Raw genomic sequence first — 27,056 nt, 5'->3', positions numbered from 1 at the left:
GTAATTATTCACGGTATTTAGAAGTGCCCACGATAACAATATCGTGCATATTCAGTACCGTGATATATCGCATTACCGAATACCGGCACAAGTCTAGTCCCGTGGTTCCCACGGAAGAGCCGTGGGAATGCAGACCTCTACCATAAACCCGCATCCTCCATTGAAACACGGTGAAATCTGAGGAAGTGTTTTGTTTTAGTGCAAACAGCCTTTTCATTCAAAATTTAATCTTTTAAACATAGTAATTGCAACTACTAGCTGCTGATATGGATAAAAATTCGACGCAATAATCTCTGTAAAATGATCAAATAAAGTAGCCTACGTTTTACTTTAATCATAAACGACTGCGATTAGCGCACTTCGAGTTAAGTAACGCTTACCACGTGACAGACTTTGCCGTCTGGAAAATAATTTACACCTGATAAATGACGCAGGAAAACTTTTAAGTCATTGAATTAGAAATCAAATCGACGAGTTAAAATATGGGAATCTACTTTTAGACTAGTAGTACCCGACAACATCACTAAACATCGCTTTTTGATAGATGCTAATTGCTATTCCTAATACATCGCAGTGTATTTCTGTGGTTTAACGCTCTTTCCACCAGGACTGCAAAGACGATCGTATCAGAAAAGGTTTTTAGCATTGATACAGTGCACTAAAAACACAATACATACGCGTAAATGTGAAAAATGTAGTCAAATGTTATGATGAGGCACTGCTAATAATATAAAAAAAACCTAGCATACAGTTACCTTGTAAAATTTATTTGTAAAAATAACTTGTTAAAATTCTTGCATATACTTACAGTTATACCATGGAGTATCGTTTATAAACTACAAATCGGCTGCAGTTTTGAACTTTTTCATAAGGGTTGTCATAGATTGCAAACATTGACCAAGCATATGTTCAGTAACAGCACACTGCTTGTACTATTGCAACAGGCAGCATGCATACTGTGCCCATTAAACAGGTGCAATGAGGTCATTTGACAACCGTATAGAATATTTCTGTTTGAAAAATAAAAGATATTGTTGCAAATGGGGTTTCCGTAGTATAAAAAAAAGTAGTTGTGAGACAATAAATAAAATCACTCATTAACCAAACCAACCAAACAAGCCAAATTTATTGTGCTCAGAAGTGGAAACAAATGCAAATTTGCTTGCAGTGTTCTCTGTGCTGTAATTGGTCAAATGTCATCCCTTGGATCTCAATCTCTCTTTGATGATTGGCTGCAGCTTTTTGGAATCTGTGCATATTTCTGAATGGTAATTGTCAGATCATCTGGATGCTGCAGCGGTTTCTAAATTAACAGTTAACGTTCTGGCAAGGTTGTCTCAAAAGTTTTGATGCTATTAAAATGTTTGTTCAAAGTTATCTGGACTTTAACAATAGTTGCATCCCAAATGACACACTTATACACTATGTACTTATGCACTATGTACTCAACTGTGTAGTGTATGAATTTTATAAGGTTATTTTGTCATTCGTAATCGGATTTAAATAGCCCCTCCCTCCCCCTCTTTTTTGTTTTTTTGTTTTTTTTTTGGTTAAGTGCATAATCTGGGTATTTAAAGTTCACTCTTTCTTTTTGGCATTTTCACTTTTTGGAATTTGCACTATTTATACTACAAAACGGTACAGAATAGTGCATAAGTTGCATAAGTGCATAAGCATCTAATGTTCTCATAACATTTGCAGAAACATTATTTATACGTCGTTCATGAATGTTTTTTCCTGAAACATTTTAGATGGACATTTGTCTGTTTTTTTTTTTTTTTTTTTTAAATGTTACTGCTTGTTTCAGAACTTTCAGAGAACATTCAACAGTAGCATTCCCCTTAATGTTTGCTGGTGACTTCCATAGTATGGAAATAAAAAATTCTATGGAAGTTAATGGCTACCAGCAACTCTTTGGTTACCAACATTCTTCAAAGCATCTTCTTTTGTCTTCAACAGAAAAAAGCAATTCATACAAGTTTTGAACAAGATGAGGGTAAGTAAATGATGACAACATTTAAATTTTTGAATGAACTATCCCTTTAACATTCTCACAACCAAGAAAACACGTTTTTAATACTGGATGTTTTGAATATTTAGAGAACAATCAGAAGTAACGTTTCATAACATTCTTAGAACATGTCTTTAGGTTGGTTAGTCTCACTGCTGATGAAAAGGGATTCTGTAAAGTCAGATCCATTGTGAGTTTAATCTGTTGTGAATGTAAGTGTTCGATAATCACTGAGAAACCAGGTGGTTTATTACAAATGAAATGTGATACAAAATCAGATAATACACAGGATATCAGATACAGGTAAAGCAAAGCGCATTACATTTTTTTACACCAAAATAAAGCAAGGATGTGCCTTCGCCTTAGTTTTAATATACATATAGCTGCACCATTTACATGAAGGAATCAATTTATAGTCTACAAAGAATTTCCTTATCCATCTGATCTTCTAACTTGGAATATAGTCGAGTGGACTCTGTAGGACAGGAAGTGTCTTCAGAGGACAATTGATTTCCTGCACTGACTCACTGCACATGTAATTTAAGGATGCTTTCACCTCCGCGGACCTGTCACATGTTAAAGAATGAAGGCTTATGGGTTGTTTTAGTGGTGTAACAGGGCATTCAGGTGTCACCATCACATGATCTTGCTCAGGAACCCTGGGGAACTGCCACAATTGTGTGTCCTCATGCTGCCGGTGTGTCTTCATGTGGGCATTTCGACTTTTCACCTTCAAAAACACCCTGTGAAATGAAGCAATCGTGAATCAGACCGCAACCACTGTGATTCATAACTGTATGAAGATGTTTCTGTGTTTGACTCAGGACGTGGCTTACTTTCCACACTCGATGCAGGGAAAGACCACGGCTGAATCAGTGTCTCCGCTGGTGGTGCTGTTGGAGGGAGAACTTCTCACAGAAGCCGAACCCAAAGGCAGGGTCAGCGTGGACGCTCTGTTTTCGGCTGGAGAGCTACAGAGCAGCCGGAGATTATTCTGGGTCCATGTTTCTTCGTTCATCTGCTGTGAGAAACATGGTAATTTTACCCAGAAACAAATGTTCTGTAATTACTTACTAGTTAGTTACTTACTTATAAGTTGCAAAATGGCCAAGGAAACACCATAAATCTAACATCCATGCAACTCATGCACTATATTCCAAGTCTTCTGAGGTCTTATTGTAGCTTGGCCTGAGTAACAGACTAAAATTGTAATTTTATTGAATTCACCCTGGAAGATTATCTGTTGTATGGAGTACTTATTCGGTGCTTTTAACAAGTTTTTATTTTTAATGTGTTTTTGGAGCTTGACAGAAGTCATTGTATGAAAAAGTGCGCTTTAGAATACCTTTAAAATGAGTACTTATTACAGAAATAATATATTTTAAAAAGCTAAATTTGTAATGTTCAGACACTTAATTGCATGTTTTTTGCAATTACAGTAAATGAAAATGTATTATAGTTTAAAATGATAAGTGCAAGAGTTGAATGACCCACTTAAGTAGGACTTAAGAACATCTTTATTTGTAATTTTTATAATTAATTCAATTGTCTTTGATACATGGTTAAAGTGTAAGCACTGATAAGCTTTTATAGTAAAGTAAAATATATATTTAAAGTAATTTCTATTGAAACCTGTATGTCATAATATATTTGCAATTACACATTTGTAATGATAAAATTGCTATTAAAATGTATTAACTTTAAATGTAATATTAAATAACACACTACAGTTAAAATTATAATCAAGTGACAAAATATTATTAGAACGCAGTAATTTGGAATGTACTTTAAGTTTAACTTTTAATTTGACATTATTATAAAGTGCACACCTTTAAGTGTACTTAAGAAACAGTGTGTTAAGAAACAGTTATGAAAGTGTCTCTTTAAGTACACATTTCATTCATTTATATTATCTGCAAATACAGTTTAAAAAAATATATAAATATACTTTAAAAATTTAAAGTGCACTACAAGTGTACATCCACTGTGTGACAGAATCTTTAAAAAATCTCCTTTTGTGCTCCACAGAGCAGCATACAGATTTGGAACAGCTTGAAGGTGAGTAAATAATAAATAATAAATGACAGAATGTGGTTTTGGATTCAATTATTGTAAAATCATCTTATGTAGGGAGATTTGTTTTTTAGTTTTTTTTTTTAAAGAGTTTGAATCCTAAAACTGAATATCAACTATTGCATATAGTTAGAATATTATTGCATGTAGTCTTCTTCATTATTAGAAACAACTGTTTCGGTACAACGGGGGGGAAAAACTAAACATAAAATTGCTTTTTTAATATTAAACAGTGGATTACTGAACAAAATGGCTCTTTCTTTAAATAAATGTAATTACAATAAAAATTTACTTAGGGATAAAAATCTACTCTGGATTCTGCTCTAAACCATAGGGAGACCTTTTACATTACAATAAGGTTACAATTAACAACAGAGCCCAAACTTAAATTTAATTACTATTTATTTTTATATAATAATCAACACTCAGATAAAAAAAAAATTATGCAAACATGTAAATTGCACATAATGCAGTTTTTAATTCACATCACTAACAGGTAAAGTAAAATATAATGAGTATATAGTCTAATATTTCGCGAAATGCTCTTCTCTAGACTTCATTTATAGCGCACTAACGAGCTGTGGACACTGATGACTTCCTGAGGTAAATGAAATGCTACGTGACAATTTGTTTACAAGCTGTTTTACTGACTTCTTTCCGTGGTCGAAACACTGATTGAGCGATTACGTGAGGAATGAGATGTTCGTTCATGTTTATTTCACGTTAAAACTAGTACTAAAGAGGAAGAGATGATCGCGCTGCCGTTTGAACTGAGGTGTTTATACATCGATCTGTCGCACCACATCAAAGAGGGTTAAAACCTCATTTATTGTTTGAATTTCCTAAAAAAAAGAACATTTTTAAATATGAGATTTTTTTCTTATCAAAAGTAACACTATATAAAACTGGAAGTTTCAAATGAAGTTCCACTCATGCAGTGGTTAAACCCACGCAGTATTTGTTTGGTACACATGCATACCGAACCGAAAGACCTGTACCGGAAATTTTCGGTACGAATATGCGTACCGTTACACCCCAAATATATATATATATATATATATATATATGTAACAACATAATATTGCACCAGAGTCTGAACATCAACAAATTCTGCAGATACAACTGAATATAAACAGAGGATTTGTAATAATCTAATAATGAGAACTAGGGAATTATACTGTACTGCTAAGGTATTCTGAGTGGTTGCTAGATGATTGCTACACAATCACACTACCTAGATTATTGCACAATACACATTTGACAGAATGCAGAGGCAGTATACAGCCTTTTTGAGAGAAAAGCTGTGAGCGTACTAGTAAATGACAGGAAGTGGAGAAAGCATCTAGAGGTTTCAGTATGTACACATCCTCACAGATACTCACAGAGTTTGACACTTCACAGGCAAACACGGCGCTGGATTTTTCTGATATTTCAGTCTCCCTGGTTTTGCTGTTGGCTTCTTTGTTCGGTTCTGTGGTGTTGTTTATCGGCCAGTCTCCCTAATTGATTAAATGTATAGGCTGTGCATTAAAAAATATTTGAAAGTCACAATATAATGTAATGTAAAGTATGTGCACACCTAAATCACCCTTAGAAATGTCTGAATGTCATTGAATTAGATAACACATCAAAGCGAGTGTGGTTTGCACTCTCAAATGACACTTGATTTAATATTTTTATTTTGTTAATATTTAATTTTCTAATGCAGTGCGGTGAGATCAATTCAGCTTTAAGGTGTCTTAATTGTCTAAATACTGGTGGGCGAAAGCAGTGACATGAGATTCAGAGGAATATTAGCAGTAGAACTGTGCTGGAACTCACCCGCTGGTCTTGAACAGGTGTAGACAGAGCCGTGCTGACTCTCGTACCCAAGCGCAAACGCTTTTTCCATGTGTAATAGTACTCGACACACTGAGACACTGTCTTTGTCTTGACCTAAATAATAAAATAACACATTCTCACAGCCACCAAACCACAGGGTCACAAATTAATGCTAATGTATTCACGGAAAGCATAAGATTATATTAATACAGGGATTCTGCAGGTCTTAAAAAGGTCTTAATTCACCCTTCCAAAAATTAAGGCCTTAAAAAGATCATAATTCAGAGCTTAAAAGCATCACTCAAATGCAACTGAAAAAAGTATTGTTGTTTTGTTTTCCTAGACAAACATCTAAACATCCATAAATCTAGATACATTTACTTGAGATGCAAATTAAACAGATGAAGTGTTTTTGAAATGTAAATTAAGTGAGTTAAGCTTGAATTTAAATTAAGCAGATTTTTCTGAGCCCATTGGCAGATGAACTCACTTTATTTTGACCAGTTTCTCAGAAAACATGTTTCTCAAGTAAATGTATGTTGATTTTAGAATCTTTAGACTTTTGCACTGGAAAACAAGACAAAAATATTGATGAAGAACATCACTTTTTTTGCTGTGTTATCGGTAAAAGTTATTTCCAGTGGATTAGCAGAGCTATTCAAGACTTAAGGTATTTCTTTGTAAAATGAATGAAAAAGTAATGGAGATCTGTTTTGAAGTGTTGCTAATGCAAGACATTTACATTTAGAGAACATATTGGCGCATTGTGTTCAATTCAATTTAATCCTTAGATTTTCTTTACTCGGTCTTGAAAGTCTTAAACGTACAGTGCATTCATGAAACCTGCACAAGCCCTTCAATATTAATTGACCACAGATACCATTTTCTGGACAAAATAGAAGTCCTTGTTATGAATTAAAAGTGCTTTGTTCAGCTGCCGTTTTTCCTGAAGCGTCCATCTGTCTGATCCTGGTTGATAAGAGGAGAAGAAGAAATGCTGTAACGTGGTTCATTCAGTATTTCACGTATTTAGGGCCAGATTTACTAAACGGGGCAGATTAGCGTGAGAAAGCAAACACACAAAAGCACCGATAGGAGTGGAAAGTTCTGCGGCTGATCTACTGACAATGCGCAGATTAAAGGACACGGATGCAGCCAGATCGTTTCCATAATGACCAGCGCAATCTACCAAGAGCGGTGCAAATTAGCATCTGGTTTAAGACATTTTTGGGCGGGCAAAATGGCACAAATACCAGTAAATTGACTAGCACAAACCTTAGTAAATCATGTTGCGTGATTCATTTAGGTACTCTCCTCCCTCCTCTCCTACATTTTGTGTCTGAAAGGGTAAGTCCTACAAATGCATATGCAATAAGATCAGCCACAAAAATGACTGTGTTCATGCCTTTTAAATGCTAATCTTTCACTGTGCTTCTTTAGTAAATTCTGACAGTAGTTTAATGCCAAAAGAGGTTTGCGCTGGTGCAAGCTGTTAGTAAATCTGGCCCTTAATTTATAGTCTTCTATGTATGTGACCCTGGACCACAAAACCAGTCTTAAGTCGCTGGGGTATATTTTTCTTTTATGCCAAAACTCATTAGGATATTAAGTAAAGATCATGTTCCATGAAGATATTTTGTAAATTTCTCACTGTAAATATATCAAAACTTAATTTTTTGATTAGTAACATGCATTGCTAAGAACTTCATTTGGACAACTTTAAAGGCAATTTTCTCCATGTTTAGATTTTTTTTGCACCCTCAGATTCCAGATTTTCAAATAGTTGTATCTCGGCCAAATACTGTCCTATCCTAACAAATAAGCAATGGAAAGCTTATTTATTCAGCTTTCAGATGATGTATGAATCTCAATTTCAAAAAATTGACCCTTATGACTGGTTTTGTGGTCCAGGGTCACATATAATTTAATACTTCCTCAGGAAGGAATACTTACATATGAGAATACCACAGTAAAAAGAGAGACAAAAATAGTCTTTTTTGGGGTTACAAAATCTTACACACCTGCGTAATGATAGTCCGTTTTGGGGCTGGATGTGTTTCTCAGCGTTGTTGGCAGAAGCTTTTCAAGGGTATTCTGGAACATGATAGTTATTTTAAGGCTTTTTAGAGAACAAGTGTTAGTGACAGGAAGCGATAATAAGAAAAATACTAACCATAATATCTCCTCTGCACTCAAAAAGACAGTGGAGGACATATTCTGTGTTTGCTCCGCCGCCTGGCAGCACACTACAGCAAGCCATTTTCAGAAGATTGTCCACTAAAAGGAGGAAAAAGTCAACGGTAGTCAGATAATGGTGTTTCTTTTTCCTTAATGTGCACAAAAAATAAATTAACCATCTATTTTGTTAGCCTGCACTGAAAATAATTGTTGTTGAAACAATTTTGTCTCAGAAATATGAAAAGAAATTTCACCCAGAAGAAAATCTGCAAGTAACTATGGAAGCCTGTTTCCGCCACTGAATTAAAAAAACAAACAAGGTAATTGCGACGTTTTATCTCACAATTCTGACTTTTTTTCTCAGAATTGTGTGATATGAACTCGCAATTCTGACTTTATAACTCACAATTCTGACTTTATAACTCGCAATTTTGACTTTATAACTCGCAATTCTGACTTTATAACTCGCAATTCTGACTTTATAACTCACAATTTTGACTTTATAACTCGCAATTGCGAGTTTTTATCTTGTAATTCTGACTTTACAACGCAATTGCGTGTTATAAAGTCAGAATTGCAAGATATGAACTCGCAATTCTGAGAAAAAAAGTCAGAATTGTGAGAAAAAAATTCGCAATTACCTTGTTTTATTTTTTATTCAGTGGCGGAAGTGGGCTTCCATAAGTAACACATTGAATTAAACATGAAATTTTGAAGTAGAAAGACTGAAATAGCTTTTTTTTTTTTTTTTTTGCCAAACATACTCCAATAATTTTTCTAAAAAAAATTAATAAAATAAAACATTTCCAGTGTAGTTAAATTAATTACTGAAGAATGATTTTAGAATGATTTGTTTTGCTTTGCATCATGCCTTTTGTAAAATCACCCCACGTCTCCTAGTTGCTGCACTTAACTCAATGTGATTTTGTTGAAAATGTGATTTTAGTTACCTTTCTGCTGGTTATCAGGGATATCCAGGTCTTTGGTGGGCAACCACAGAAGAACAGCGTTATGGGTATCTTCCTCTGTGAGGGTTTGACTCTTAATATCTGGGATCCTTGCTTGAAATTCCTCGCCAATGTTAATCCGACTGTAAAGAACATATAAAATATAAATATAAATATAGTTATTGATTATTAATTTACTTTATATTCAGACATTATTTAATTATTTAATAAATCAAGTAAGCATTTGACAGTAAAATGATTTGCAGTAACACATTGTTTTGCTGGTGTAGACTGAAGGTGAAGAGTGTAATGTTTAAAGGGGTCATATGATGCTGCTAAAAAGAACATTATTTTGTGTATTTGGTGTAATGAAATGTGTTTATGCGGTTTAAAGTTAAAAAAACACATTATTTTCCACATACGCCGATCCGGGGATCCACAGCACTAAGTTGATGTATTTCCTCAGCGACCAGCACAGATCAGCTCTAGGCATGGCGAAGCGGATATCGTCCTCTTTTGGAAGAGCAAACAAAGTAGCTTCGCTTTCACAACAAAGCACACAGGGTCTTCAGGACATGGCGGCAGCGGCAACAATACTACAGCGAGAATAAAAGTTATGCTTTCTTTCTTTGCGTGAACATTTGGGCGGCTTTATGCAAATCTTCCCACATAGTGAGGTAGGTATGTGGGGGCGTGTTCGAACGAGCCGTTTTAGGTAGGTGTGGCTAACTCTTAACTTTTATAAAGAATATCTCTTTGGATTTGAGACTTTAGTCTTTGCAACTTTACAGATCTTCTTTATGCACCAAGAGCTTGTAACACTCTAAAGAGAAAGGAAAAAATGAAATCGCATCATATGACCCCTTTAATGTTTTGAAACACTAACGAAAATGAAACCTCAGATCATGTGGTTTTTATTGAGGGGAAGTGTGATATTACTTTTCTGAGTGAACAAACTCACTTAAAAAAAAAATGAAATGGGAGGGAAAGTGTATTTCAATGCTTTTTCATTTGCTGGAAAAACTTTTGCTTTCTCCCACAAAAAAAAAATAAAATAAATAAATTAAATAAAAAATTGGTAAAAGTTTTGTGAGAATACAACATTTTTCAAGCAAATGCAAACTTTCTCGGGAGAACACGAAAGTTTTGCGATCAAACACAAAAGCATCGAAATATACATTTTTATTCCATTTCATTATTTTTTTTTTTCAATATGACAGAGGCTTGAGAAGAGACTTTTTTTTACTTTGGCCAATAATCAACTACCTAGCAACACCATACCAACTGCATAACAATGCCTGGCAACAGCCCACAACACCACAACCCGGCGACTTTGCATAGGCACCAGTTACACTTTCTTGAGAAAATGTAACACGTAGTTTAATTTGCTTTTGCTAGTGACATTGAATTTACACACAAAGATAAAACAACATCAAAATGCTTACGGTGTTACATTAATCACTTTCTCTCTTGAAGTCTCACCACAGTCATCCATATCACCTGTTATAGACAAACATGGATAATGCATATTATAATGAGAAAAATACAGCTACTGTAACAATGCATCTAAAATAATTAAGTAAAAATAACTCTTTAATCATCACTATTGTTGTAAAATCTTTAGATAGCATGCCAGTAAATTTGACTGCATTAAGTGAGACTGTCAAGCCCCGTCTGCAGCAGACTTAACCAAGACGCTCTTGCCTTTTCCATTGATGGCGCTGAAGAGGCCTGATCCCGGGCGTACAGGGCTGAGCATGGGTGGAGGGGTGTAGGGCACGTCGTCCCCCATGCTGCTCACCGTCCTGAGCTGACTGTGGAAGAGCACGGTGCCTCTGGACTCCTGACTGGTGCTGGGCGGAGGAATCATCAATGGGACCAGACAGCGGCGGTACCTCTTTTTCACCACCTTTGGTGCACATTCTCCATCCGAGACAGATCTCTTTATCTAGAATGTGTTATGTGGGGTGTGAGGTTCAGTTATCATTCCAGTCTGTCATATTTACATGATTTAATCATGCACATCCATTCCACATGAAGCAGTTAAGGGATAGTTCACTCAAAAATGAAACCTGAAAACAACACTTCATAAACCTGTATGAGTTTCTTTCTTCTGTTGAACAGAAAAGGTGATGTCAATGGCTACCATCAACAGTTTGGTTACCAACATTCTTCAAAATATTTTCTTTTGTGTTCAACAGAAGAAACAAACGCGTACAGGTTTGGAACAACATGAGGGTGAGTAAATGATGACAGATTTTTCATTTTGGGGTGAACTATCCCTTTAAGAAACACAAGCATAATTTGTGTAGACATCATCAAATTAAGTTATTTTGAAGTGACCAAATTAGGTAGATTCAAAGTGGTTCCATGACAGTTTAACAGAACAATAGCACATTTTAGCATGCTAAATGCTAAGTCTACTCAAATTCTTCACCACAATGGTAACCCATTGTAATTGAAACGGTTCTAGATCCCAACATAATTGAACTTTAAGCACTATCAAGTCTCTCCTGTTTCCCATCTTGCTCAAAAACACAAAAAATAATACTTAATTTCAAAATTTTTACTCTCCCCATTACGTCCCATGCAAAATGTGCAGTTTCAGTTATGTCAACATCAAAAATCATTATTGAGTGTTTGCTTTGTTTACATGCGCCCTACTGGTTTGTGCATTTTAGAGGATTACATTAACTCAAATTACATTTAATCAAAAAGGCGGCATAAGAATCAAGTTTACATTTAAAAACCATTTTGAGCATCAGCAGTTTATAAATTCTCAGAATGCTGAAGTGATGTTTCAGAACTTGATGTTAAAGCTTTTAATTTTCTAAAGAGCTGTTAAAAATAACTATGAATGCCAGAAACTCACACAGGAAGGGTGGTTTCGTAGAGACGGGAGGGGTGACTGTGCACCAGTCTTAATTAAACCATTTTGTTCATTATCTTTCTGGTGGCACAGAAGGCTGAGCGTGAGTTTGGTTGGGGTCTGGTTGTCCTTGACAGGTACTGACACAGGTAAGAGGATGGGGTTGCTTTGAGCAGCTTCAGACAGATGAATGTGCCCGTCTCTCTGTTAAAACAAAGAAAGAAATATGAAGCAATAGTGCAAATCAGCATGCAGTTTTTCACAAACCACCTCACTGATGATCAAAATGATGGTTCGTACCATTTTGAGGGGTGTGGGGTATGTCCGCAGTCCACCATGTGAGCGCATGTGACCATTCAGAGCCGGGAGACTTTTGAACTCCCTGTGACAAACGGTGCATCTCATCTTTGCCTGAGATCCGTCCTCTCTCGAAAACCCAGGTTCTGCTCTACAGAAATCCAAATCCACATACTATATTAAATATAAATAATATGAGTGGAGCATTGAGTTTTTTGTTCCTTGCCAGAGTTGCCTTTGGTTTGCACACTAGGGGACTAAAGATTTTATGTTCTACACTGAAAAACAATTGGTGTAGAAACTATTTTAACTCAAAAAATTACTAAGAGCAGCAAGTAACACTAGTGAAATTTTGAAATAATATTTTTTTAAACATACACCAATAATCCAGTGATACACATGACCAAACAGTAATAATGGTTGCCACTACACCAAATAACAACTGAATAACAAAACCTCAGGTTTCATAATTCTCAATATCACCAGATGACAAATTAATAACTGGGAATAATCAATTAATTTTAAATTAATAATGAATTATACAATTACTTTAAGTAGATCCAACCTTATATTATTATATCCAGCATTTTGTCACAAAATGTAACTATATAGTTAAATGAAACACCCAAGTAGGATATATAAGCATGTCTAACTTTATTTGCAGACATATTGTATACTCACATAGGGCTATACATTCTATACAGCAAATATCATCTGCTTGATTGTTTATAATTGTCGCAAAATGTGAACTTAATTATCACCCAGCTCTAATTTGCAAAATGTGATTATAAGGCATTAATATACTGGTATTATAAACATTAGCATCACAGTTTTCTGTAAAGCTGCTTTGAAATGTGTATTTAGAACACGTTCTATACAAATAGATTTGATTTGACTAAATGGATAGAAGTAAGGTTAGAGTCAAACCTGAAATGAGGTGAAATGGCCTCATCTTGAATATCTGGTGAAGGTGTCTGCAAGGTATTTATGAGAAACCTTTAAAATAAATGCAAATTACTCTAAAATGAACGAATAAAAATAAAAAATACAGTACCTGTGACCACTGAGGTGCATGTGCGGTGCGATGATGAAAAATATCCCCCCTCATAGTCATCTGTGGAAGAGTTTTACAGACCCCTGAGCTCCTGTTTTGGTAAAGCGGGCTGCAGAGGTCTTCACTTCGGTGAGGAAAGTTGAAAGCAGATTGGTCTTCTTTGGGACTCGAGAAAACGGGTGTGTTGGGTGCCGAGTGACGAGCATCGCTAAACATGTTGTTTTGCTTTGCAGGGATTGATTGCACATTATCTTGCACGAGGTAAGGATTGCCAGGTTGGGAAAGCGATCGAAGATGTTGTTGGTCTTGATAATGGAAGATCTGCTGCTCCGGGACTTTAAAGTCTTGACAGTGGTCGTAGGTTGGCGATTGAGCAGGTTCATGAGAGTCCAGGTGAGTTTTATGTGCAAATATCCCTCTTTGTTGTTGATTCAAGGCCATCGGATATGGCATTGGGTGACTTTGATAGCCGTGCTGATGTTGCCAGGAGCTCTGTGGCTTTTGGAGACTCCTGTTTACCTGCTCCATGTTGTTCACTTTCTGTTTGTGTTGCTGGGATCCATAATGAAACTGTTGGTGGTTTTGGTAAAGGCCGTGCAATGAGTTTTGGCTTTCTGATGGATGGAAGCCGGTCTGATCGCATTGACCTTGAATGACCATTGGGTTAAAAACTGGAGACTCCAAAGGTTGCCTGTCTGATCCTTCTGGGAGACTTTGAGGCAAGTGCAAAACCCCTGAAATGTGATTTTCTGAGTGCTTATCATCTGTCCTGTTACTATCACCAAATAGAAGTTGCATGTTTTTCGTAGAGAAGGCCTTTGAGAACGAGTCCAACCTGTAAGGATGAGAAGCACTGCCGTTGTCTTTGCAAGTCAGTGATAAGTTGTTTTGAGACGTGATGTTAAACGGGTAGATTTCGGGCAGTTCTTCATGAGAAGAAGATCCCCATGATGATGTCCTTCCAAACTGGTTATATTCCCAAGTCCCGCCGCTGTTTGGCATCTCAAGCATTGGAGAAAGTTCATGTCCTGGAGTGCCAGGAGATGTTAGCTGCTCGTGGTTAAGTCGAGGAGACATTGGAGATGACTGGATCGAGCTCACGTTTGGTACACCATAGTGAGGTGCACCCAACGCGCTTGGGCTGTGCTGGAACAAATAGGTCCCGTTGGCGTGGTTGGTGAACTGATTCGTCTCGTACAGGTTTTCTGTCATCTTTAGAAAGATTAAAGTGCCACTTCTGTACCGTTAAACTAATGGTTTGAGGGGACGTGATTACATGCTGGTTTCAATATAACTATGAAAGACATCAAATGTTTTCCATCATTCGTTATTTGCACAGACTCTCAAGTTGTTGTCTTCACACATTCAGCTCTCAGCAGATTTCTTTAATTGTTTTTTCCTATAAAACAAGACAGAGCAAGTTGTTATATTTGCTAAAAATTAGAAAGACAAACATTTTAAGAATAACCTGCATTTAATTATGCACAAGAAGACTAGGAACCTGTGTTACGATGTATGCTGCCAATCAAAAGTTTAAGGTTAGTACGATTTTTTTGAAAAAAGTTAATGTTTTTTTCAGCAAGGATGCATTAAATTAATCAAAAGCAAATACATTTATAATGTTACAAAAGCTTTCTATTACAAATAAATGCTTATTTTGAATTTTCTATTCATTCTAAAAACATATCACCGTTTCCACAGAAATATTAAGCAGCATGACTATTTAAATCATTGATAATAAATAAATATAAATAAACAACTTTTTTCAAACTGATAATAATCAGAAATGTTTCTTGAGCAGCAAATCAAGCATATTAGAATGACTTCTGAAGGATCATGTGACACTGAAGACTGAAGTAATGATGCTGAAAATTCAGCTTTGCATCACAGAAATAAATTGCATTTTACAGTAAATTACAATAGAAAACTGTTATTTTAAAGGGGACATATCATGAAAATCTGACTTTTCCAGGTTTTAAGTGCTATAATCAGGTCCCCTGTGCATCTACCAACCAAGGAAATGTGAAAAAGATTAACCCAGTAACTTTGTTTTAGTAAGCCTTTTTCTGCAAGCATCTGAGAAAATGAGCGCGTCTGGTTTCACTCCCTTGAATACATTTAAAGGTGACATATCATGAAAATCTGACTTTTCCAGGTTTTAAGAGCTCTAATCAGGTCCCCGGTGCATCTACCAACCAAGGAAATGTGAAAAAGATTAACCCAGTAACTTTGTTTTAGTAAGCCTTTTTCTGCAAGCATCTGAGAAAATGAGCGCGTCTGGTTTCACTCCCTTGGTGAAGTGGCAAAGGTATCTCATTATAATACTACCGCCCCTTAATCTGTAAGTTTACACCCACAGCGCCTTCATTTTGATTTCGCAAGCGACACATTTAAAGAGACATGCCCGAAAAACAGCGTGTTTCTGCTTCCACTCAAAATAGGCATTTTTAAAATGATATAATAAATGATCTGTGGGGTATTTTGAGCTGAAACTTTACAGACACATTCTGGGGACACCAGAGACTTCTATTACATATTGTAAAAAGGTCCATAATATGTCTCCTTTAAATTGCAATAATATTTCACAATATTACTTTTTTTTTTTTACTGTATTTTTGATCAAATAAATGCAACCTTGGTGAGCATAAGAGACTTCTTTCAAAACATTTTAAAAATCTTACTGACCCCAAACTTTTAAATGGTAGTATTTCATGTTGACTTGTTCACAGTTTATTGCCATTTTATTTTTTTCAAACACTTGTCAAAGCCTAGATTGTGTCTAAGATTAATTTGTTCATTATTCATACAGAAAGGAATCTTTCTTTAGCAAACTAATAATATCTTATTTTTCCACCCACAGCAGAGACAGTAAATTCACACCATGACTCAGTCTGAGGCTTCCTCTCACATCTAGAATATGAAGTTCAGACACCATCTTATCACTTCCTGTCACATGGTCTGCTTAGAGCATAGGACGGCAGTTTGATCTGTATCTAAGCTTTTTGAAAGATGCTGCTGTCCTAAAAATCCTTTTTACATGCAGAAACATGTTCACATAAATAATAATATATCTCAAAGCAAAACTATGATGATTAAATGCATTAAAAATGTACTTGCAAAAACTTTTTCCACCTCTAATGTATTACCTTTCTGAGGTTTGTTTTACAAAACAATATGCACAAATGTGTAGAAATGCATGTACTTTTACCCATGTGTGCTTTAGAAAGGCCAAATGTTGAGTGTGTTGTTTGAAGAAAGTCTGCAGACAGATCAATGGTTCAACTCTCTGAATCAGATTAACACAGCATCTCAGTGTCAAAGGCTCAAGTGCGCTTTGCGGTTTCGAAAGTTTCCATCTTCACTTTAGTCTGTTTGCTGAGTGTGTGAAGCCGTCAGACTCTGACCAGTGAGTGGAACAAGGCGACTGTTAGACCTTTAGAAATAAACTTAAAAGCGATGCATGTGTAGCAACTAACACAACTGAAAGATCTGTACTCTCTTGAAAAAAGTCTCTACGGAGGCACAAAATCATCTGTTTAAAAAAAAAAAAGACTATCAAATCAACCTTTGAGTTAGTGTCAATTACATTTACATTTATTTATTTAGCAGAGGCTTTTATCCAAAGTGGAGCAGCATCTCGTTTACTCTCACGTTTACTATGGCACAGTTACAGTAGTTACATCAGTTGATTTACTAATATCAACAAGTATAAAATTAATCTTTAGTTTTAAATCCAGTTGGAATTTGTTCTCTGTCAAATTGTTGTAGTGAAATGTTGGAATTTATCACGATGATGATAATTCTAAGACAGTATCAAATTATTATTGTAGCTCAAAAGTGACTGTTTTTGTTGCCTGAAGTTTCTAAGCATGAAATTATAGATGACTTTTCTCATTTATCCTGACATCTGCGTTTTTATTAATAGAATCAAATACTTTTTCATATTGGAATAATCTGCGTTTGCATGAAATTTACATTGCATCAACTCTTGTGCGCGCCCAGGCGCAAATGAGATGTCAAAAATAATATGTTTTTATGCCAGATATGACTGTTATTTGTTCATTTCAACATTAGTTGAGTAACTTGTTGAGTTGCATCTCAACGGTTTCATTCACGAGCAATCTGAGCTTTATCCACTCTTGAGGTAAACCCAGCTTACCTAGTGCTCATATCAGTACAGTCAGCTATTAAAAACACATGTGATGTGTGTTTTCAGTTACAACCATTTTTAGAAACTGCAGCTTGCATATATGGCTCAACAGACTCATTACCATGTCTGTCTGCGCAATGGTTGAGTGCTTTAAACCATATCTGTACATATAGCGCAATCAAAGCTTGCAACACCAATCCACAACCCCACTGAGGTCAATGCATGCAAGATCATATGGACTGACAGTATTGCTTTTTTATTCAGTTTGTTATCTGTTTTTAAAATGGTCTTGACATCTTTAGAAGATGCACGTTGCATGTATTTTAGTGATTAAAAAGTGTGAAAAAGACAAATACTAATGCTTACCTTCCTCGTTTCTTTATGTCCGTAATGCACTTTTTTAGTAAAGGCCGCCCTCTCAAATTGACCCATCAAGATGCACTGAATACTATATAAGACGCTCTGAATATCATAACAAACATAGACCAGTCCAACTGCACCGCAGATAAAAAACAATAACTCAAAGGCACATCAGAAATAGGAAGTAAGTTCAGTTCATACTGCTGACTAAGGAATTATGCCGTGTCCTCTTATAGCTACGGCAAGTGTCTAAAGGCCTGAGATGGTTCAAGGAAGTTCAGGAAATGTCATCTTTCTCTTTAAGCCGAGAGACTTCCGGGGTTTAACCGCAAGCTATTTTCTCAACCTGCTATTATTTGTCTGTAAACTGCTGGAGGATAAAAAGAGAGTTTTCAGTATTACATTTTGCATGGAAATCTGCCTTAGAACTGGTACTGTCAGATTCACTGGTCCCTAGTGGCATTGTTATTATACATGGTTATAGATGCAATGTGCATCTTTGAATCTAATCAAATGTAAATGTAAATTATGGTTGCCTTATTCTTGTTTTAGCACGTATTGTCAGCATGGCCACAATTCTCCTTTCAGACATGATGAGAAAAGTCATGTTTCTGTGAATGTGTGCTGTGGTGAACGAATGCGGGCAGAGATTTGCTGCCATCAACAGTTTCATAGTGAATAATGGTGCGATATGAACTCGTAGTCTCCTTTAAAAGAATAGCTCTCCCAAAAATGAAAATTTGCTGAAATGTACTCAGGCCATCCAGGATGTAGATGAGTTTGTTTCTTCATGGGAACAGATTTGGAGAAATTACATCACTTGCTCACCAATGGATCCTCTGCAGTGAATGGGTGCCGTCAGAATGAGAGTCCAAACAGCTGATAAAAACATCACAATAATCCACAAGTAATCCACACCACTCCAGTCCATCAGTTAACGTCTTGTAAAGTAAAAGGCTGTGTTTGTAAGAAACAAATCCACCATTAGATCCATCACTTCCGTCTAAAATACCATAATCCAAAATATAGCTTTCTTTAGCGAGAAAGTTGTCTCGCCTGAATCAGGAGATAAACATGCACAGATCAAGCACTATTTACAAACAAAAACAGCTGTAAACAGATATGTTGGTGGATTTTGATGTGAGAGGAGAACAGGTGATGGACGTTTTCAACTGTTTGAAGTGTTATAATGGATTATGGACTCCTATTTTAGTCAGAAGCAGCGGTTTACAATTAAAGCATCTTATTGATGGATTTTTTTTGGGGTGTCTTACAAACACACAGCTTTTCACTTCACAAGACGTTAATTGATGGACTGGAGTGGTGTGGATTACTTGTGGATTATTGTGATGTTTTTATCAGCTGTTTGGACTCTCATTCTGACGGCACCCATTCACTGCAGAGGATCCATTGGTGAGCAAGTGATGCAATGCTACATTTCTCCAAATCTGATGAAGAAACAAACTCATCTACATCTTGGATGGCCTGAGGGAGAGTATATTTTCATTTTTGGATAATCTATTCTTTTAATTTTTAAGAATTCTGTGTGCTTTAAATGTGAATAATTCATGTATGTATAACTGAATATGAATTTTATATTTCTGTTTACTTATATTTATGCTTACTTGTAGTCCGGTTTTTGTCCAAAGAACAGAAGATTTGAGTTGCCATTTTACTAATCTCCATATCAAACCAGTAAGTAAAAATTATGCAATGCATATAAAATCTTTAAATAAATACCTGCCACATCCATCTGTAACTGATCGCAAAAGTGATGTCAGGGGAATCTTGCACGCACAGTCTTAGATATATATGGGCGAGAGCCATTTTTGTTATACAGAAAAGTTGTTGCATTAATTAAACAGATACTGACTGCGTGAGCATGCATGAGAATTTTCTAATATTAATCAGAATTAGGTCATATTATGGTTATGGTTGCAACCTGTTTGCTATAATGTGCAAATTATGTGCATGCAAACATGGTCACTTTTCAATTCACAATTAGCTATAAGTGTCATTAGTTCTCAGCTATTTTCTGTCTTCTCATGTCCTCCAATGTTTTCAATTACATTTGAATTAAAAATCAATTTATTGTGCAGCACCAAACTTTTTACCTAAGATTCCATATAGGCCTCATTTAATAAAAAAAACTTTTCAAAGTCTTCAACTTAGAAATAATGAAACATGTTTTACTTGCAGTGGGGTTTTCATCATGAACATTTTATCTGATCATAAAGTTGCACCTGTTAACTGAAAACTTGTGTTTCCATCTGCTGTTAAATGTACAAACTGATGCAGTTTAGTGCATATTATGAGTTCAAATATAGGAAATAGTCAATCGGAACTAATAATATTTAATTAAAGGAAGGAATAAATTAATTTCAGAATTTGCAGAATTATTTCAGAACACTCTAATTAGAGCGAAGGTTATAGAATTATATTTTTATGAGCCTAAAGGAGATTTAAATCAAGATACTTTCATAATCTGCTTCCATTTTTGAGCATCATTAAATATAGTGGTTGAGGTTTACAAAAACTGCCATGGAAATGAAAAGTACTTACCTCTTTAGAAAGTGAAAGGAGACGTGATGAAGCTCTGGATAGAGTTCATGCTTCATCTTTCAGCTGAAGGATCCAGTGATCACATGACACACACACACACACGCTGCCATCAGCTCTAAAAACGTTTTTGTTTCCAAACAGCAGTTCAGTTTTCAAGAGCTGAAATCCATATGAAAAGCTGTAATTCGGTGAAGCGATCTACAGTGAACGTCAGCAGTGCCCTCTGCTGTAAAACACACTTCCGTATAATCAACATCCTCTAAACAGTACAGTAGAGTTTCAGTATGACACATTGACACTTTTTCTGATTAAAACCACCAATCGTTAACATAAGTTTATTTGTTTTTACTTAATACAAAAGTGTTGTTGTTGTTATTTTTTTCCTTTTCAGCAAAACAATAATAATAATAGAAGAAATCTATATAATAAAAATATTATTATGTTCATTATATTCATTTCTTCAATTTACATTTCAAACAGTTCTCACACATAACACAAAATATTATTATATTATATTATATTATTACCGAATTTTAGACAATGTATTATTTTTATTATTATTTTTTATTATTTTATATATTATTATTATTTTGTGTTTTGTCTGAGAACTGTGCAAAATATGTAAATTGAGGAAATTTAATATAATTAACATACTAATAATAGATATTTTCTCCTCACATGTAACTCAATTAAAAATCATTCAGGCAAAGTTGCAAGACTTCAGTCAAAGAAACTTTTTTTTTTCTAAACAGAAGAGATTTTGTACCAGGGTTAAGTGTAGATAAGAATGTATGTCTTGCCTGGCCACAATTATAATAAAAGATTGAAACCCCATTTTTTAGGACATTTATGAAGAAAAAATATCCTGACAATTATAGTAAAATGTCAAAAACCAGCTTTTGAGGACATTCATAAGGGAAAAAAATCATCACAAATATAGTAAAATGTCGAAAACCACCTTTTGAGGACATTCATAAGGAAAACATATCCTGACAATTATAGTAAAAAGTTGAAAACCAGCTTTTGAGGACATTAATTGGGGAAAAAATATCCTCAAAATTATAGTAAAATGTCGAAAAACAGCTTTTGAGGACATTAATTGAAAAAATATCATAAATATAGAAAAATGTTGGAAACAAACTTTTGAGGACATTCATAAGGAAAACATATCCTGACAATTATAGTAAAATGTTGAAAACCAACTTTTGAGGACATTCAAAAGGAAAACATATCCTTACAATTATAGTAAAAAGTCAAAAATCAACTTTTGAGGACATTAATTGGGAAAACAATATCCTCACAATTATAGTAAAATGTCGAAAAACAGCTTTTGAGGACATTCATAAGGAAAACATATCCTGACAATTATAGTAAAAAGTCAAAAACCAGCTTTTGAGGAAATTAATTGGGAAAAAATATCCTCACAATTATAGTAAAATGTCGAAAAACAGCTTTTGAGGACATTAATTGAAAAATATCACAAATATAGTAAAATGTTGAAAACCAGCTTTTGAGGACATTAAAAGGTAAAAAATATCATCACAGATATAGTAAAATATTGAAAACCAACTTTTGAGGACATTCATAAGGAAGGAGGACCTCACAAATAGAGCTTGTAGTGTAATTTCTGTGATCTGTGTGTGTGTGTGTGTTTGCAGCAGCAGCAGCAGCTCTGATGAAGTGGTGTGAAGTTTGAGGAAGTCAGTGACACACGTGGGGTGTGTCCAAAACACTCACGTCAGGTCTTCAGCTCACACTCTTTCAGTTTGGATTTGTGTGAATTAAACAATCACCGGACGAGAGACAGTGAGAGTGAGAGAAAGCGGCACTGAACATCAGCTCATGCTCAGGTCTGTGACACATTTACATTTTCTTATTTCAATGACAGATTCTGACCATTTCAAACCATGAAGACACAGTGTAACATTAAAAAGGAAGTTCAGTAGATGCTGATGTGTTGCAAATATCATTAGATGTTTCCATTTGTCATTTGACTTTATTCTAATGGTTGTGTGGGGAGAAAGAGTCAAAAATATGAGGCATGTCTGATCAGGTGATGAGCGTTTGTATGGATGTTGTGGGATGATCGTTGTTATCATGATTCATGAATATTGAGCTGATGCCATAAAAACATGGTCACAATATTTTGCCATTTGACTACCGTTTTAGTAGTTTAATAGTAAAGCAATGCTCAAGATTAAAACACAATGCATTTCCTTTAAAAAGAAACTTTCAACAACACTTCTATTTGAAGTATACAACAGTTTTTATCATGGCAAAGCGTGAATGTTTACCACCGTCACAATTTCCAACACTTTAACATCTCTGAACCTGAAACCACATGACAGGAAACCAAAGTTGTGGTAGATGGTTTTGAGGAGTTTAAGAGACATAAAGTTAAGGTAGTTGATAGTGTAAAAATCAAACATTTTCTAGTAGAAGTCTCCTAGTGAAGCTTAACCAAGCTGCATTTCACTTCCTATTTTCTTTGGGATACTGAAAAAGGCCATTGCTTGTGCTTGACAACATTTCTGTGAATCTCATCAATATTTTAGCCTTTCAGGTTGTCTGTCCTGTGACTCAGAGATCATATGGTAACACAGGAGTAAATTGGTTCACACATCAGAGATGGAGCATGTCCAGGTAGGATGTTGCATTAGCCTCTCGTGTGCTGACATGTTGAAATCTAGTGTGTTTGGTCATGAACGTCATGTGCTTTTACTACTGCCGTCTGTAATAGGAGAATGTATGTATGAAATGTAACAGAATGCTATTTTAGAATAGATAAAAGCACTGAATGTTTCGAATAAAACTACATTTAAGCTGTTCTCAAAACTATGGAAGCCCGTTTCCGCCACTGAATTCAAAATAAAAAAGGTAATTCTGACTTTTTTTCTCAGAATTGCGTGATATAAACTTGCAATTGCGAGTTAAAAAGTCATAATTGTGAGATATAAACTCGCAATTCTGAGAAATAAAGTCATAATTGTGTGATATAAACTCGCAATTGCGAGACATAAAGTCCCAATTCTGAGAAATAAAGCCAGAACTGCGAGATATAAACTCAAAATTCTGACTTTATATCTCGCAATTCTGACTTTAAAACTCGCAATTGTGAGTTTATATCTCACATTTCTGTGAAAAAAAGTCAGAATTGTGAGATAAAAAGTCGCAATAACCTTTTTTTTCTTTTTTATTCAGTGGCGGAAATGGGCTTCCATACAAAACAGTTATGCTCACAGTATAATTCTAATCAATTTTTAATAATTATAATTTTTTTTATTGGTCAGCAGGCTCTAATAATAATAATAATTCAATGCAGATTATTATTATTATTATCAATTTATTTACTTCATTACTTTTATTTGATTTAAGCTGTTTTTAAGACAAACTTACTGTCAGAGTAGTTCTAGGGTTTATATAATTCTAATAATTATTAATTTAATATAATTATAATTTAATTATAATTGGTAATGGTCATCACATAATAATAATAATAATAATAATAATAACAATAGTAGTAATAATAATAATTTATTGTTTTATTTTTTCTTCATACATTTTTTATTTGTTTTAACATCTTCAACAAAACTACATTTAAGCAGTTTTTAAGACAGTTAAGCTTAGTGTCAGATTCTTGTATTTATATAATTTTAATTATAATTCTTTAATTCTAATTTTAATGCTAAGCATTAATAATAATAATACTAATAATAATTAATCCCACATTATTATTATTATTATTATTATTATTATTAATTTTATGTTAAAGTCTGATGAGCATTAAAATTACTTTTAGCTTTACATCATAACATTTCTTTGTTTTAAAAATGTTTAAACTCCTATTTTTTTTATATTTCCAGGTGTAAATGTAAAAAAGAAACAAAAAATCCCAGATTCTGTTCTTTGACTTTGATTAACATATATCAGGACATGAAGCTTAGAATAAAAGGATTCATCTCTTAAATTCACAATTTTTCATGTTCTCATAGTTAATGATTGAGTCACTCATTGATTTCCTTTGGCTGCGTCACGCTCCTGCCTGAACTTGAATGGATTATTCTCCTCCGTCTCACCACACAGCTGATAGTCAGTTGAGGAGATCCATCTCATGACAGCCTTATGTAGAGATGTCGGGTGAAACCAGTACGTTGTCATGGAAACCGCCTCCTCCCGGTCCACTGATGGTATCCACTGAGAATCAATGCAGGGGGCCGGTGAAAATCCTCAAAGTGTGCTTCATAAGCAACAGCGCCAACCTGGGCAAGAACTTCAAACTGGTCAAATGTGAAAGTTCCTGGAATATCAGGGTGAGAAGATTAACATGCATTTTTACACATTAATCATGAATGCAATATGAAACACGTCATCATGCCCATCATCATAGCTTCCTGTTTTTATAACAAAGGATCACGTTGAGCATTAAGATTTTTTGCATGATTTTTTTTTTCATTTATTTCCTGATGAATGTTAAAGGCAGAGTAAGCGATTTCTGGTAGCCAATGTTGATATTTGAAATCACCAAAAGCCCCATAAGCTTTAACCAATGCAGTCTGAGCCGGAAAGAGAATTGATTAGTTCATCTCGAGTCTTCGGGTTTTTCGAGTCGATCGTTCATCACGTGACAGACCATAAGCTTACCCTTTGCAGTCTGAGCCGGAAAGAGAATTGATTAGTTCATCTCTCGAGTCTTCGGGTTTGAGTCGTTCGTTCATCACGTGACAGCCCCATAAACCCAAACCCGAAGACTTGTCAGATAAGAGGTGGTGAGCTAATCATAGACTGAAGACTCAGGTAAACAATGAATTAATCTTTTCTGTTTCTTATAGCAGTTTTGTATTGTTTGTAGTGTGATCAACGTTTGCGTTAGTAGTAGACATATTAGGGAAGTAACACGTAACATTTTAATTATATTTTGTTCAAATGAACGAAATGAACGAAATGACTCGAAAAAAGATTCGTTCATTTTGCTGAACGAGACTCAAAGGTCCGAGTCGGTAAAATGATCCGAACTTCCCATCACTAGCACTGAAAGCTCTCTCCTCCACATCACGAGTAGACACGCCCCTTATTGCTGATTGGCTACAAGTTTGTTTTGCTATTCGGCCCGAATCAGTTTTCTAAAGTGTTTTTGAAAAATCACATACCCTGCCTTTAAATAAAATCTAAATGTCATAATGCAAAAAATTATTTTCTTTCATTAGTATGACATTCCTTTCATGACAATGATAAATAAAATGAAAATAATGCAAAAAAGCCCTAAACATATAGGCTTAAACATATAATTTCTTCTTTCTTTCTTTTTTGTGGTGAAATAAATCCACAAATGTTTAAATGTTTGATTTGAATGATGATTTCATTCTGCAGAGAATTACTCAGTCCATCCTGGACAGTGGGCGACTCGGTCCCAACATCAAGTTCTCTGAATGCTACGGTCTGCTGCTCAAACACCTCAAATCAGACGAGGTTCACTGGCTGCACCCAAACCTCACCGTAGCAGAAGTGGAGCAGAAATATGAACAGCAGCACGTCGAGGCGGAGTGGAGGTGTGTGTGTTTCTCATATGGGAAAAATAAATATATATATATAATATTGATTTTAAATTATATTTGCAGAAATATATTTTCATTATGTTTATATTTCATTATGTTTTATTTTTTGGCCATTTCTGTTATATTTTCAATCTAAATATATTTACACTACCGTTCAAAAGTTTGGAATCTGTAAGCTTTTTGAAAGAAGTCTTTTCTGCTCACCAGGGCTGTGTTTATTGGATCAAAAATACAGTACAGTAAAATTGTGAAATATTGTTACAATTTAAAAGAACTGTTTTCTATTTGAATATATTTAAAAATGTAATTTATTCCTGTGATCAAAGCTGAATTTTCAGCATCATTCAGCATCCAGTCTTCAGTGTCACATGATCCTTCAGAAATCTTTCTAATATGCTGATTTGCTGCTCAAGAAACATTTATTATTATTATTATCAGTGTTAAAAACAGTTGTGCTGCTTAATATAGTTGAGGAAACTGGATTCTAAGTTAGTAATAGTGTATATCGTCCAAATATATTTAAAAAATACATTTTGCATTTACCCCAAATTAATTTGAACACTGGTAATGCATTTTCTTGCCACTTCAAATACATTTTGTAATATATTTTGGCATAAATAAAATATATTTAGAATTTACTAAAAAATAAAAATTCTGTTATAATTTACTTACCCTCAAGTTTTTCCAAACCTGTATGAGTTTCTTTCTTTTGATGAGCTCAAAAGATGATACTAGCAAAACCCAGAAACACACATATGACAAAATATTTCTTCTGGGCAAACTATATCTCAAATATGATATTTTCAAAATGAAACCGATTGGTAACTAAACAGTTGACGGTAGCCATTGACTTCCATAGTATGAAACCGTCAACTGTTTGAATGCACCAAAGAGTTTCATTTTGAAAACATCATATTTGAGATATAGTTTGCCCAGAATAAATATTTTGTCGTATGTGTGTTTATGGGTTTTGCTAACCATAGTGAGGACGAGATTTCTCTAACAATCCTCTCTCTCTCTCTCTTTCTATATATATACAGTGGTGTGAAAAAGTTTTTGCCCCCTTCCTGTTTTTTTAATTGTTTGCATATTTGTCACACTTAAAAGATTCAGATCATCAAACAAATGTTAATATTACACAAAGATAACCTGAGTAAATACAAACTGCAGTTTTGAAATTAT

At 34.8% G+C, this 27,056-nt stretch overlaps 2 protein-coding genes across 6 annotated transcripts in view; one reads left to right on the top strand and one right to left on the bottom strand.

The window, feature by feature from the left end:
- Nucleotides 1-2,155: 2,155 nt before the first annotated feature.
- LOC107733511 (transcriptional-regulating factor 1-like) lies at nucleotides 2,156-20,410 on the bottom strand. The gene is made up of 15 exons (XM_016545162.1): nucleotides 20,323-20,410; nucleotides 13,251-14,649; nucleotides 13,124-13,170; nucleotides 12,200-12,347; nucleotides 11,903-12,103; nucleotides 10,731-10,978; nucleotides 10,476-10,568; nucleotides 9,034-9,173; nucleotides 8,079-8,182; nucleotides 7,927-7,999; nucleotides 6,786-6,874; nucleotides 5,906-6,019; nucleotides 5,467-5,583; nucleotides 2,848-3,032; nucleotides 2,156-2,754 (listed from the first exon to the last, which is right to left on the bottom strand). Exons 2-15 carry the CDS (start codon nucleotides 14,460-14,462, stop codon nucleotides 2,460-2,462), a joined length of 3,066 nt encoding a protein of 1,021 aa, XP_016400648.1. The 5' UTR covers nucleotides 14,463-14,649; nucleotides 20,323-20,410; the 3' UTR covers nucleotides 2,156-2,459.
- Nucleotides 20,411-22,046: 1,636 nt separating this feature from the next.
- The window catches only part of ptk2ba (protein tyrosine kinase 2 beta, a), a 23,735-nt gene continuing 18,725 nt past the window's right edge, over nucleotides 22,047-27,056 (top strand). For 2 of the 5 annotated variants that reach the window (XM_016545133.1, XM_016545142.1), the window contains exons 1-4: nucleotides 22,047-22,172; nucleotides 22,878-22,965; nucleotides 24,406-24,632; nucleotides 25,690-25,868. In XM_016545133.1, coding sequence (XP_016400619.1) covers nucleotides 24,453-24,632; nucleotides 25,690-25,868 — 359 coding nt within the window. In that variant the 5' untranslated portion in view covers nucleotides 22,047-22,172; nucleotides 22,878-22,965; nucleotides 24,406-24,452. The other 3 variants (XM_016545117.1, XM_016545150.1, XM_016545125.1) reach the window with 2 other exon arrangements.

This window comes from Sinocyclocheilus rhinocerous, unplaced genomic scaffold, assembly GCF_001515625.1.
Source record: "Sinocyclocheilus rhinocerous isolate Xijiao unplaced genomic scaffold, SAMN03320098_v1.1 scaffold853, whole genome shotgun sequence".
Taxonomy (NCBI): Eukaryota; Metazoa; Chordata; class Actinopteri; order Cypriniformes; family Cyprinidae; genus Sinocyclocheilus; species Sinocyclocheilus rhinocerous.
Note: the sequence above shows the minus strand (reverse complement) of the source record. Positions and strands in the feature narration are given on the sequence as shown.

Excerpts from the sequence above, each read along its gene's own strand:
- LOC107733511 (XM_016545162.1), bottom strand. The coding sequence starts at position 14,462 with ATGACAGAAAACCTGTACGAGACGAATCAGTTCACCAACCACGCCAAC. Across the intron at positions 10,569-10,730 it reads GCCATCAATGGAAAAGGCAA|TCATTATAATATGCATTATC; the intron begins GAGCGTCTTGGT and ends GCTGTATTTTTC. Across the intron at positions 5,584-5,905 it reads CACCTGTTCAAGACCAGCGG|GGAGACTGGCCGATAAACAA; the intron begins GTGAGTTCCAGC and ends TTAATCAATTAG.